At 41.4% G+C, this 12,210-nt stretch overlaps 1 protein-coding gene across 10 annotated transcripts in view; it reads right to left on the reverse strand.

Annotated features, from left to right (window-relative positions):
• Positions 1-12,210, reverse strand: part of setd5 (SET domain containing 5) — a 108,818-nt gene that overhangs the window by 46,279 nt on the left and 50,329 nt on the right. For 8 of the 10 annotated variants that reach the window (XR_013325503.1, XR_013325505.1, XR_013325504.1 and 5 more), the window contains 8 exons: positions 7,927-8,044; positions 7,721-7,830; positions 6,919-7,156; positions 6,722-6,802; positions 6,468-6,614; positions 6,038-6,397; positions 706-966; positions 480-597 (listed from right to left, as the gene is read on the reverse strand). Coding sequence is in view for 7 of the 10 variants with exons in the window: in XM_077711765.1 (XP_077567891.1) it covers positions 480-597; positions 706-966; positions 6,038-6,397; positions 6,468-6,614; positions 6,722-6,802; positions 6,919-7,156; positions 7,721-7,830; positions 7,927-8,044 (1,433 nt within the window). In the remaining 3 variants the exon portion in view is untranslated. The remainder of the gene's footprint in view (positions 1-479; positions 598-705; positions 967-6,037; positions 6,398-6,467; positions 6,615-6,721; positions 6,803-6,918; positions 7,157-7,720; positions 7,831-7,926; positions 8,045-12,210) is intronic. The other 2 variants (XM_077711766.1, XM_077711768.1) reach the window with 2 other exon arrangements.

Genomic DNA, 12,210 nt, shown 5'->3' on the forward strand with positions numbered 1-12,210 from the left:
CTCATCGTCGGGTCAGTGTTGTTGCCGTTGGGTTTTGTGATAGTGATTCCAACTTTGACAAAAGCTCAAACTACAGTGATCACCGACACTTTGGCCCAGATATCTACAATCCAATCCAAATCATAACATAACTTGTGCGACGCTGCCTGCACGTCTTTGAATGGAGGGTTAAAAGCGCTCCGAGCAAATGGAAGTCAACTGCCTTCCCACTTGTCTGGGATGTTTTGAATGCATTTACCATAATGCTTGAAATACACAAAAGGGTATTTTTAGGGGGAACATCCACTGGGTTGATCGCATGTAGGATGTTGGCAAGAAATTGAACCAGTCAGTCAAGCGGTCAGGGTCATACAAATTTTTTAATTTAGTGCATAACAAGGCACACCGACTGATTGGGTGCCCCGTCCATTTGAGAGAAACTTTTAGACTTTTCAGTGCGCCCTATAGGTGTGAAAAGATGGTAAATAAAAAATGTATACCACTAAACAAGGGATTTGGGGTGGATCTGCTGCTCGTGCTTTGCTGAGAGGAAGTAGACTCTGTGCCATCCGCCACACTGGCTGAACAACTTTCATCCTCCACCTGCTTTATCCATCTCTTTATTTAAGAATAAGAATGATCATCATAAATTATAATATTAATATGATAAATTGGTGAGTGTGTGTGATATTCAATATTTAACAATCTCGCAGAACACGACTTTACCTTTTTATAGCAGCCATATGTGCCATCCATCTGAAGTGGTCGTGGCCGGCGTTTCTCAGGAGTAAAAGGGGAGCCAAAGCGCACATAGTGTCTGGGCGTCGTGCAGATAACAGTTGAGTGTGAAAGGCCTGGTAACATGTTAAGGGTGGTGGCCAGCACCGTTGGATCGGTGGTTATCCGTAGTGGCCCCTCAACAAGCAGCTCTTGTTGAACCTTCTCTACTCCAGGCATCTTTTCATGCAGCCACTCAGAAACTAGGTACTGAAACAAGAGGCTTTTATTAATGCTATATTGGGAATATTTTTGCTACACACAATATACAGTTGTGGTAAAAGGTTTACATATACTTGTGAAGAGCATAATGTCATGGATCTCTTGAGTTTCAAGTTATTTCTACAACTCAGATTTTTCTCTGAAATTGATAGGAACAGATACTTCTTTGTCACAAAAACATTCATGGAGTCTGGTTCTTTTATGACTTTATTATGGGTTAACAGAAATCAAATCCTTGACTTTAACAAGTCAGGAAAGTCACCTGGAGCCATTTCTACTGCTGCAGGTCGAAAGAGCAACAGTGCAAACAATTGTGTGTAAGTATAAAGTGCATGGCACTGTTTTGCCACTGCAACAATCAGGAAGAAAAAGCAAGCTAGCATATGCTGCTGAGAGAAAATTGGTCAGGAGGGTGAATATTCAACCAAGAATCACCAAAAAGCAGATCTGCCAAGAGTTAGAAGCTGCTGGAAAACAGGTGTCAGTGTCCACAGTCAAGCATGTTTTGAATCTCCATGGACTGAGAGAGGCTGTCGTGCAAGAAGGAAGCTCTTGCTCCAAAAGCGGCACCTTAAGGCTCGACTGAAGTTTGCTGCTGATCATATGGACAAAGATAAGACCTTCTGGAGGTAAGCAAGATGGTTGGAGGAGAAAAGGTGAGGCCTTTAACCCCAAGTACACCATGCCTACCGTCAAGCACGGTGGTGCTACTATTATGCTGTAGGGCTGTTGTTTTGCTATTATTTTAGATATTAAACTCTCTCTCTCATGAATCAACAGTAGATATTTAGATATTAAACTCTCTCTCATGAATCAACAGTAGATATTTAGATATTAAACTCTCTCTCTCTCTCATGAATCAACAGTAGATACTTAGATATTAAACTCTTGTGAATATAATTTTGAGAACTGGTTCCAACAGTACTGAGATATTAAACTTTCTCCCAGTAGATGTTTAGATATTAAACTCTTGTGAATATAAATTTGAGAGCTGGTTTCAACAGTACTTAGATATTAAACTTTCTCTCAGTAAATATTTAGATATCAAACTCTTGTGAATATAATTTTGAGAGCTGGTTTCAACAGTAATTAGATATTAAACTCTCTCTCTTATGAATCAACAGTAGATGTTTAGATATTAAACTCATGTTGAGAGCTGTTTTCAACAGTACTTACTCTCTGTCACCATTTGACTGGCGACCAACGGGCCCCAAAAGACCGGGGGACCAAAAGACCGGCGACCAAAAGACCGGCGACTAAACGTCCGGCGACCAAGCGTCCGAGTACCGAACGCATCACTTCTTCTACAGGCGAAATGGACCCATTGCAGCTAAATATTGATCAATATACAGTGGTACCTCTACATACGATCTTAATTTGTTCCGGGAGTGAGCTCCTATATCGGTTTTCTCGTAATTCGAGCGAACGTTTCCTATTAAAATGAACTAAAAACAAATTAATTTGTTCCAACCGTCTGAAAAAACACCATAAACAGGATATTGGATTGGAAAAATCTTTTATTTCTTCTAATTCGTCATCTATTAACAAAGTAACACACCTAGTGGTTTGATAGTAATAAAAAGTATTTGATAGTATATTAAAATTGGGCGGATTTCCCGGAGGGTACAGAGCGACAGAAAGAGAGGAACTGAACCGTTTCTTTGCCCGCTTTGAGACTGACAAATCAGACCCAGTCTCAACACCCCCACCACCCCCCTGCAGCAAAATGCTGTTTCAGGAACAGGAAGTGAGACTGGTAATGCGGTCTGTGGACACCAGGAAGGCTGAGAGGGAGGGGGTGGGGGTATCTTTCCACGATAACGCACTCGTAACGGAACAAACAAATTTAAATGAACTCGGATAAATATATACAGACACACTCAAACATATGTTTAATGTAACTTTACACAAAATGGAATTCTAATTTTTGTTTTATTTTTTTTTACCTTAGTTTTCCATGTAAGCTGTTTGCCACGCCTCCACCCCGACATTCGCTATCGATGGCCTGTTTGCTGTTATATTCCTTTCAAAATATTCCGAAAATGATGCACACAAATGTCCTCACAATAGGATAGCGCACGACCACTTGCCAACAAGTAGTCTAGAATAACAGCCTACCCAATTATTGAGTGTGTGTAATGAAGTTTTATTCTGAGAAAGGGTCTCATTGGCTATCGGTGTTGTGTGCACGAGTATACTTCATTTTCCAGAAAGCCCTCCTTTTGCCCGCGCATGCGCGTTGTGCGTTTTCTGGACCATGCGTAGGAGAAACTAGACATTGCGGGACAATGATAAACTGCCTCTCATGTCATGGCCACCTGGCTTTCTCGCACGAGCAAATTATTTGCTCGAAATTTTCCTCGCATCTCGTAGGTAGAGCCGCTCGTATGTAGAGGTACCAGTGTGTATAAAAAATAAATATCTCTCTCTCTCTCTCACTCTCTCTCTCTCTCTCTCACTCTCTCGCTCTCACTCTCTCGCTCTCACTCTCTCGCTCTCACTCTCTCGCTCTCACTCTCGCTCTCACTCTCTCGCTCTCACTCTCTCTCTCCCACTCTCTCCCACTCCCACTCTCACACTCTCTCTCTAACTCTCTCTCTCACTCTCTCTCACTCTCTCTCTCTCACTCGCTCTCACTCTCACTCTCTCTCACTCTCTCTCACTCTCTCTCTCACTCTCTCCCTCTCCCTCTCTCTCTCACTCTCACTCTCCCTCTCTCCCTCTCCCTCTCTATATACATACATAAGAACTATATATATATATATATATATATATATATATATATATATATATATATATATATATATATATATATATATATATATATATATATATATATATATATATATATATATATATATATATATATATATATATATATATATATATATATATATATATATATATATATATATATATATATATATATATATATAGATAGATAGATAGATAGATAGACAGACAGACAGACAGACAGACAGACAGACAGACAGACAGACAGACAGACAGACAGACAGACAGACAGAGAGAGAGAGAGAGAGAGAGAGAACCACGGAAGCCCAAGCTTCTCCCGATGCCCATTCTCAGTCGACGCTTATCTCATGCTGTACAGTACGCTTCTCGCCAAGTTAAGCACAAAAGTTTTGGGAAGCCCTTTGTGATGCCTCCCAAACGCTCTCCATCCCTTGGTGCTTCTAGTGAGCCGAAGAAAAAGCGAAAGATGTTGACCATTACCGAAAAAGTGAGTTTATTGGACAAGTTGAGAGCAGGAAGTAGCTATGCTTGCGTAGCTCGACATTGTGGCCTGAATGAATCCACGGTGCGGTACATAAAAAAGGAGGAGAAGAACATCCGCAAAACTGCTGCAACATCTTTCACGGAAGATGACAAAAGGGTTGTGAACACCCAGAATAAAGTCATGGTGCAAATGGAAAATGCACTGGTTATTTGGATCAGTGATTGTAGGGCCAAGCAAATCAGCCTGGACGGAAACTTAATCCGTAGTAAGGCTAAATCTTTGTTCGACACCATGGTGCATGCGAGTAGTGACGACGACGTTCTGGACGAGGAAGAAGACGTCGACGAAGTTGATCCTCTGCCCGGTGCCTCAAGCCAGACTAACCCACGACCACGTACGGCTTTCACTGCCAGCAAAGGCTGGCTTGAGAGGTTTAAGCGGCGAGTCGGACTAAGGAATGTGCCGCTGCATGGAGATGCAGACGGAGTAGCAGCAAGGCGCTATGTTGAGGGTGTGTTTCCGGGAGTGATAGAAGAAAATGGCTATGTCCCGGAGTAAGTCTTTAACATGGATGAAACTGGACTCTACGGGAAGAGGATGCCGTCCCGAACCTTTCTCTTCAAGGATGAACTCCAGAAGACAGGTTTCAAAGCCCACAAGGATTGAGTGACTCTGCCCTTGTGTGGCAATGCAGCAGGATTCATGCTGAGGCCCGGCCTGATCTACAGGTCACTGAATCCTCACGCGTTGAAAAACAAGAACAGGGCCTTGCTGCCAGTCTACTGGATGTCCAACAAAAAAGCATGGATCACCAAGGCCCTCACACATCACTGGTTCTTCAACTCATTCGTTCCGCAGGTAAGACTTTCCCTGGCCGAAAAGGGACTGCCCTTCAAAGTGGTTCTACTCATGGACTGTGCAGGAGGGACATGCAGCTAATTTGCACCATGAAGGGGTGCAGGTGGAGTTCCTTTCCCCCAACACCACTTCCCTCATCCAGCCCATGGATCACGGGGTTATCGGGGCATTCAAAGCCCTCTACACCAAGGCGACAATGGCTCGGTTGGTGCAGACCGAAGGCTTCTCAGACATGACAGCTGATGAGATTACAAATCTTATCGACTGTCACTCAGACCCACTGACAGAGGAGGACCTACAGGAGATGACCAAGTCGGCGAATGAGGAGGAAGAGGAGCCTGCTGCCAACGACGAGGGTGACGAAGCTGACAAAGGTGGCCTTACTTTGCATAATTTGCAGGGCCTCTTTAATACTGCCAAAGACCTCCAAAGAAAGGCCAAAGAAATGGACGATAACATGGTGAGGGCAGTCGAGTTCAGCAATCGCATCGGTGAGGTCATGGCTGTTTACAGGCGCATCCTCATTGACCAAAAAAAACAACGTTCACAACTCCCCATAACAATGTTTCTAACACGCCAAAGAACTGCGGGAGATCCATCCAGACTGCTATGATGTTTTTGAATTTCTGCTATGATGTTTTTTAATTTCTGAGTTTTCTGAATAAAAGTTTACATTTCTTACATTTGCAGTGATTTTTTGTATGCACCAACATAACACCTGCATTCTAATGTGGAATAAAACACCTGAATGAACAGCATATTAGCCTGGCGGTGGTTTTGTGCACATGTTATACTTTTCTATAAGCGTTTTTGATGGCGCCCGCCTACTTCGCGGATATGCAGCTAATGCGGTGGGGTCGGGTCCCCATTAACCGCGATAAGCGAGGGATCACTGTATATACAAATGGACTGAATGATTATGCTGTTGACAGAGAACTACAGTTAATTATTTTTAAGACTAACCTTCTTTGTCTTGAGGTAACGCAAGTGGCCTCTGTTCATGCAGTTGAGGGTGTGGCCATCTCCATCTAAGATATGACCAGTCATCAGTGCACTCTCCATTTGGCCTAGCACCGAACCAAATGGGCCAGGAGAAGCCTCCTCTTCAAGACTAGCACTTTGTTCAGCTGAAGGAGCTGTTGCTGCAGCAGCAGCCTGGTGGGCAAGTGCTTGACGCTGCCGCCTGGCACGTTGAGTTGAGTTGGAGCGGTACCGAGACATTCGACTCTTGGGACGAGGCTTAGAAGAGCGTACAGGTTTAGGAGGGGTGACTGGGGCAGGTGGACATAGTAATGAGGTCTTTTCTTCAATAGCTAATGTGTCCTATGGAGAAAAAGCAGAATTGAATAAGGAGTATACAAAAGACAAAATTTAAAATGTTTTTAATAATAACCGTGATGGACAAAGTTCGCCGTGTGCTAACTCCTACAGCTGTGTTATGAAATATGGGAATAGTTCTTGTCCCTTCTTCTGGTTCTAAACCATCCTTGTTTACATCTCCTGCTACTTTTCTGCGCTTCTTTTCCACATTGATAAATGGCTGGAATCAAAGTTAAGAAGTTGAACTGATTAAAATTAGTGATTGTTGTGTTGGATCACCAAAAAATGGCGTTAACAATACTTGAAATGAAAACATGAATATCCTACTTTTTTATTGGCTAAGACAATTCCATTTTCATCCAGCTCTCCTTCCTCGGTTTCTTCCAGCTTCAACTCATCCAGAGGTCCCTAATATTTAGAGAAACAGCAGAAATACGAAGTAGGCTTAGTGTCTGACGAACCAACAAGGTGCATGCTTAAATGATGTTTACCCTTCAATTTCAACAAATGAATAGAAAACATACCTCGGCATCACTGTTTGCCTGCAGCTCTTTAACCTCTGGGTGGTGCTTAACCTGTTTGCCATCTGGATAAACCTCTAGCTCTTTTCTGCGTGCCTTTCTCTGCCGTGTCTCAGCACCGAGCAAAGAGTGAGGAGGATTTGAAGGGGAGTTTGGCAAGCTTTGCCTTGGGCTGATGATGTGTTTCTGTACGGGGCAATTCTGATTTCCCTTATGGCAAGCGCAGTCCACTTTGTAACTACTGAATGATTGTTGTGAGAACAGAACGCTAATATTACTTGGAGAATATGCCAAGATAAATTCATAAATAATACAATGATAAGGTGCGAGAATGGTCTCCAACTAAATGCGGGGGAGACAGAGGTGATTTTTGTCCCAAAATAGGAAAGGTAAAAGATCAGCGCTCACCTGCTCTCAATGTCAACAGTTAGTTAATTTGTACTAGATTGAACTATTCAAAAGTCATATTTACAGGTATGAACAAAAAATATCATTCAGAATGCTGTAGGTCATCCTGAATACTGCTAGCAAAGTCCTGAATAAAATAAGGAAACTGGAAAAGATAACACGTCATTTCCACTTATTTGTGTTTTCATTTGTCTTTTCAAGCAGATCGTATTGGTTTTTAATTGTGTTTTGCTCATTTTGTGATGTCAACCACTTAATATCACCTTGAATTTTTGTGTAATAAATAGTCCATTAACAACTGTGTTGTTTGAGTTATAAAATGTCAGAAAAGAAAACAAATATTTGATCAATTTATTGATGGTGAAAATAAAGCCTTTGTATAAAATGTAATACTGACCAGCTGCTGAACTCATAATCAAATCCAATTGTGACCTCAGCATCCTTCGTAATTTGACTACTTGCATAAATACACAGATGTATCATGCCCTCGGCAAACATATGTCGCACCTGAGAAAGGAAGAGAAACATGACTCAGAAAAACAAAAACTACACAGAGGCAAAAAATATGGCAACTTTAGTTTATAAACTGAATGAATAACTAACCTCGGCATTGGGTGTGCAGGACCTTCTAATGAAGCGTGCATCATTTCCAAAAGTCCTTGCATCCACACAAATCTCTATTTCATTAAACTTGGAGTAAAACAATACAAAAGGGTAGGGCCTAAAAAAATAAAAAAAGGGTACTTAATCCAATGTCAATATAAGTACTACTTGATGTTACCTATTATAAGTTTCTTTATGCATTCACCCAAAGAAATTTCATTTTCAGTCTCTGTCGTTAAGAAAGACCAAGCAAGGATAAAAACAAATGTTTCATCTGGTTGAATCATAACTGTTAGTACATTATTCAAAGTTAGCTAGCTGTAAAAGCCTGCCAGTTTAGCAGAGGAGATATAGCGTCAACGAGTAATAGTGTTAGGGATTGGTCTTGTGATTTTTTCCCGTGACCTATCCATATGATTGTCCATTGAGTTCACCTGTCATCTCCCCACCCCCGCCGTATCTCCTACTTACTGCCTCTTGTGTGACTTCAGTGTTTCTAACTGTCTCGTCAACCCTCTGTATATTTAAACCCCGTTTGCACGTCCTCCCCTCAGGTTCGGTTTTATTATGTGTTTCCAAAGGCTTTGTTATTTTTGGAGAAGCTTGCGTTTTATTAAAGTTTAGGCACCGCACTCTATTCCCTGTCCTTGCCAACTTGCCCACATTTGGGTCCAACTACGCTCTACGCAACCACAGCCTTTGCAAATTCTGACAAATAGAGAAATTAATTAGTAAAGATATGATTCCTTGTTTCTCTGGCGGTTCAGTTGCTGATTCTTGTGCCGCCATTGTTTGTCATGAAGTTGTTTCTTGAGTTGTTATCGGTGTGCTTAATTTAATTTGAACTGGTGTGTTTATTAAAGGGGTGGATATATTAATATATCTCTTACATGTCTTCATATTGTAATGAATTACATTGTAATGATGGGGTAGTACGAGAGATGGAGAGACCCTTTCTATAATGGATGTAGCTCTACAAATGTCTGTTAAAGACTTTTACTGTGACGACACCAATAAAACACCCCGCAAATCCCAGACGAGTGATGAACACCTCAGATCTGTTGAGAATTGCCACAACAAGATTAACAGAATTCACTGCACTGGCTAAAATGGGTGATCAACAACACTGTTCTTCTCATTAAAAGGAATGTTAATTTTTTAATGCTTTTTTTCAATTTATATTTCATATGCATTGTTAACAAATGCAGTTTTTTATTGTATCGTATCTTGTGCTGACCGGGCTCGTCTGTCAAATTTTAAAATTCAATGTGGCCACCGGGCTTAAAGGTTTGCACTCCACTGGTCGAGTGGAATGGCGGTGTAATTTTTTTTAAGGTGTCTGGATTTTATTCAGTGGGTTGATCGTCTGATTTGACTCTGATTTGGAAAAACGTCCACACGTATTTATTAAAGATTGTCTGTAGAAGTAGAAAGCAGTCTTTAAACAATTCTCAAAGAAAAACATTGGCGGATCCCTTCCATGAAAACATTACATCAAGCTGAAGCAAACTTGTGAGTGCAGAAAAAAAGTTTTTTGCTATGGGATAAAGTTGTGCTTGCAGATTTTTTTGGATTAAGGAGTCTCTGCAAAATATGTGATGTTGTGGAAACCGGATGGGAATTTATCTTAGTACGGATTAATGGTTATCTTGTCTAAAATGCAATACTGACGCCTAAAAAGTGACATTTCAAACCTAATACCTCACTTAGGAGGCATTTGTAAACAGAGCAAATCTTCAAAAAATGAATGTAGAGAGTTCCCTCAATTATTATGACTTCACTAATAGCGAATTCACTTCTTTGCAATTTTATTCTGCTATTGAAAAAGAAAAAGTTTGCAACCCGAAGGCAGATGACAAATGGTGGAGGTCAGGACAGTGCTTCATCTCTAAGCGCCGAAGAAAGTATCCACAATACGGGGAGAATGGCCGCAAACATAATACCAGTGGCGGGCCGTCGGGGCCTTCAAGGCCTTCTCTGCTGGCCTAAGAAATATCTGAATCATATATTATATTTTGTCCATCCATACTTATTAAAGAATTCCAAATTGTCTGTTAGCTTCCTTCCATTGCTTTTCCCACTGGTTGCACTGCTTGCAGATGTGTGTTTTCATATTGAAGCATTTAACCAATTCAGAAATCTGGATCAAGGCCTTCGCAATCAGTTCTGCGGGCTCTGCTGCATTAAACAAGCATCGATAAGACTGTTGCTTTAACCAATCAGAATCCAATTTGGTGACACCAAGGCCATTTCGCAGAAGGAGAGATACGTCATCGCTTTCACCAACTAGGATTGGCTAGTAGGCGGACCAAAGCCAGAGTGAGCCAGCCAGAGATCGCAAACTCCACCAAAAATGGCAAACAGAGGAAATCATATGGATTTGGTTACAGATTTGCTCACTGACGTCCATCAGTCTTTTCCCGGGGAAATCACCCCTTTGGTACGGTTGTAATGTCTGAAAAGCTCCAGTATTTTGTATTTAATCAATAAATGCTGCTAGAAAGTGGATTTTACCCTATTTTTGTGAATTGATTATTTTTTAGGTGTCACAGCTGTAGCTGCAGTCGAGGTTTTATAGCCATAAAATAGTTTTTGAGGGTTGGATCGATTCGTTGAAGGCCCTACGAGAAAATGCACGGACCGCCACTGATTTATACAGTGCCTAGATTGCGTCTTGCCTATTTCTCTTTTGTTGCAAGTGACTTTTGCGTATTTTTTGAGTCGCCGTTGAAAATAGCTCATAAATATTGACGTTCCTTGATATGCTAAATGAGTAGTATCCAGTTGCGGCATAAATGAAAAATAATTTTCCTTTGTGTGAAAGAGCTGCCCCATGGTGCAAATAAATAAAAATAAATTCTCGTTAGGTGAAGAGGTCCGAGGTGTAGCGGCTGGATGAAATGAACGAGCATTATGATGGCCGAAGAAAAGGACGTGATTCAACACAGGTTTTTTTGGTCAGCGGATGTCTTCCCGGACATTTTTATTATAGGGTTAACTGAACATTGCTGCCTGGCTTCATGGTTTCCGTGACTTTTCTCCAGGTACACTTGATTTGGAAAGACGTCCGCACATATTTCCTTTCCAGTTTTCTCCCAAAAAACAAAATTATGCATGCTAGAGTGGTTGAACACTCAAAATTACCCCTGGCCATGAGTAGGAGCGTGAATACTTGTCCTTCTTTTTGTGTTTTTGTATATAAGCTTTCTTGGGTGGGCCTTTATATTGAACAATCAGAAGAGCCCGGCGTTGCCAGGCCATCTACTTGGGTGAGGTTGTTGGTACGCATGCATCCATCAGGGAATGGGCAAACAGTTGATTCGAGTGTTGTATTTCTTTTAATGGTGTTATCGGTGGTCTCGTGTAAAGCGTACGCGGTTTAACTAAGAGCCATGTTTGTATATGCGTATCATTTCAACGGGGTTGTATTGTGAAGACAATTTGTGAATAGTGGATTTGTATTTTTTAGCATTTAGTGTTGGTACAGAGTAGAACTGTAGAGGACTATAGAGATACTATAAAACTATAGACTATAGAGGACCAAAGTTTGCCGCAAAGAGGTATTGGGGGCTTGTTTTTTGGAAGAATTTTTGGAGAATAGGAACAGCTTTGATGAAGACCCGACACACGAGCTGGTGACGTAGAGCTGACAGTGTGAGAAACATTGCTCTTTCAAGTGAAAAACTCCAACATCTAATGTTTGTATTTGGGATTTGTTGATGGACATAGTGAAGCACAGCTTTAATGGGAACTGGGAACAGCAGAAGTATATTCCAACATCCTAATTTGATGGTTAAAGGTACATGCACGGAATGAAAACAGTTTTTCCTTTCCCAATGCCGGTTAGTATTTTTGTTTCAATATTATTTGAATGAAGAGACGTCACTACGAAGCGGGTGCTTTTGCAAGTGTGTTTGTGTTTGTCAACAAACTGAAGCTGTTCAAGGCGCATATTCAAAAGGGAGATTTAACGCATTTTCCCACTCTGCTAAAAGCCACTAGCGCCGCCTTGAATAAGCAAAGAAGCCAGATATGCAACACTGTTTGAAAACCTGCACGAAAGCTTTGTGGCCCGGTTCCGTGATCTACAACTGAAAAGGCCACAGATTACGATTCTCGTCGACCCATTTAATGCTGAGAGGGACTGTCTGAAAGCCCCGCTGGTCACAGATGAGGTTGCAGCTGAGTTGGAGGTGATCGATTTTTGTGAGGAGGATCAACTGAAACCTGCTTTAAGAGAAGGGACCATTGAGTTCTGGAAAAGTGTGCCAATGGAAAAATACC

This window comes from Stigmatopora nigra, unplaced genomic scaffold (genome assembly GCF_051989575.1).
Source record: "Stigmatopora nigra isolate UIUO_SnigA unplaced genomic scaffold, RoL_Snig_1.1 HiC_scaffold_29, whole genome shotgun sequence".
Taxonomy (NCBI): Eukaryota; Metazoa; Chordata; class Actinopteri; order Syngnathiformes; family Syngnathidae; genus Stigmatopora; species Stigmatopora nigra.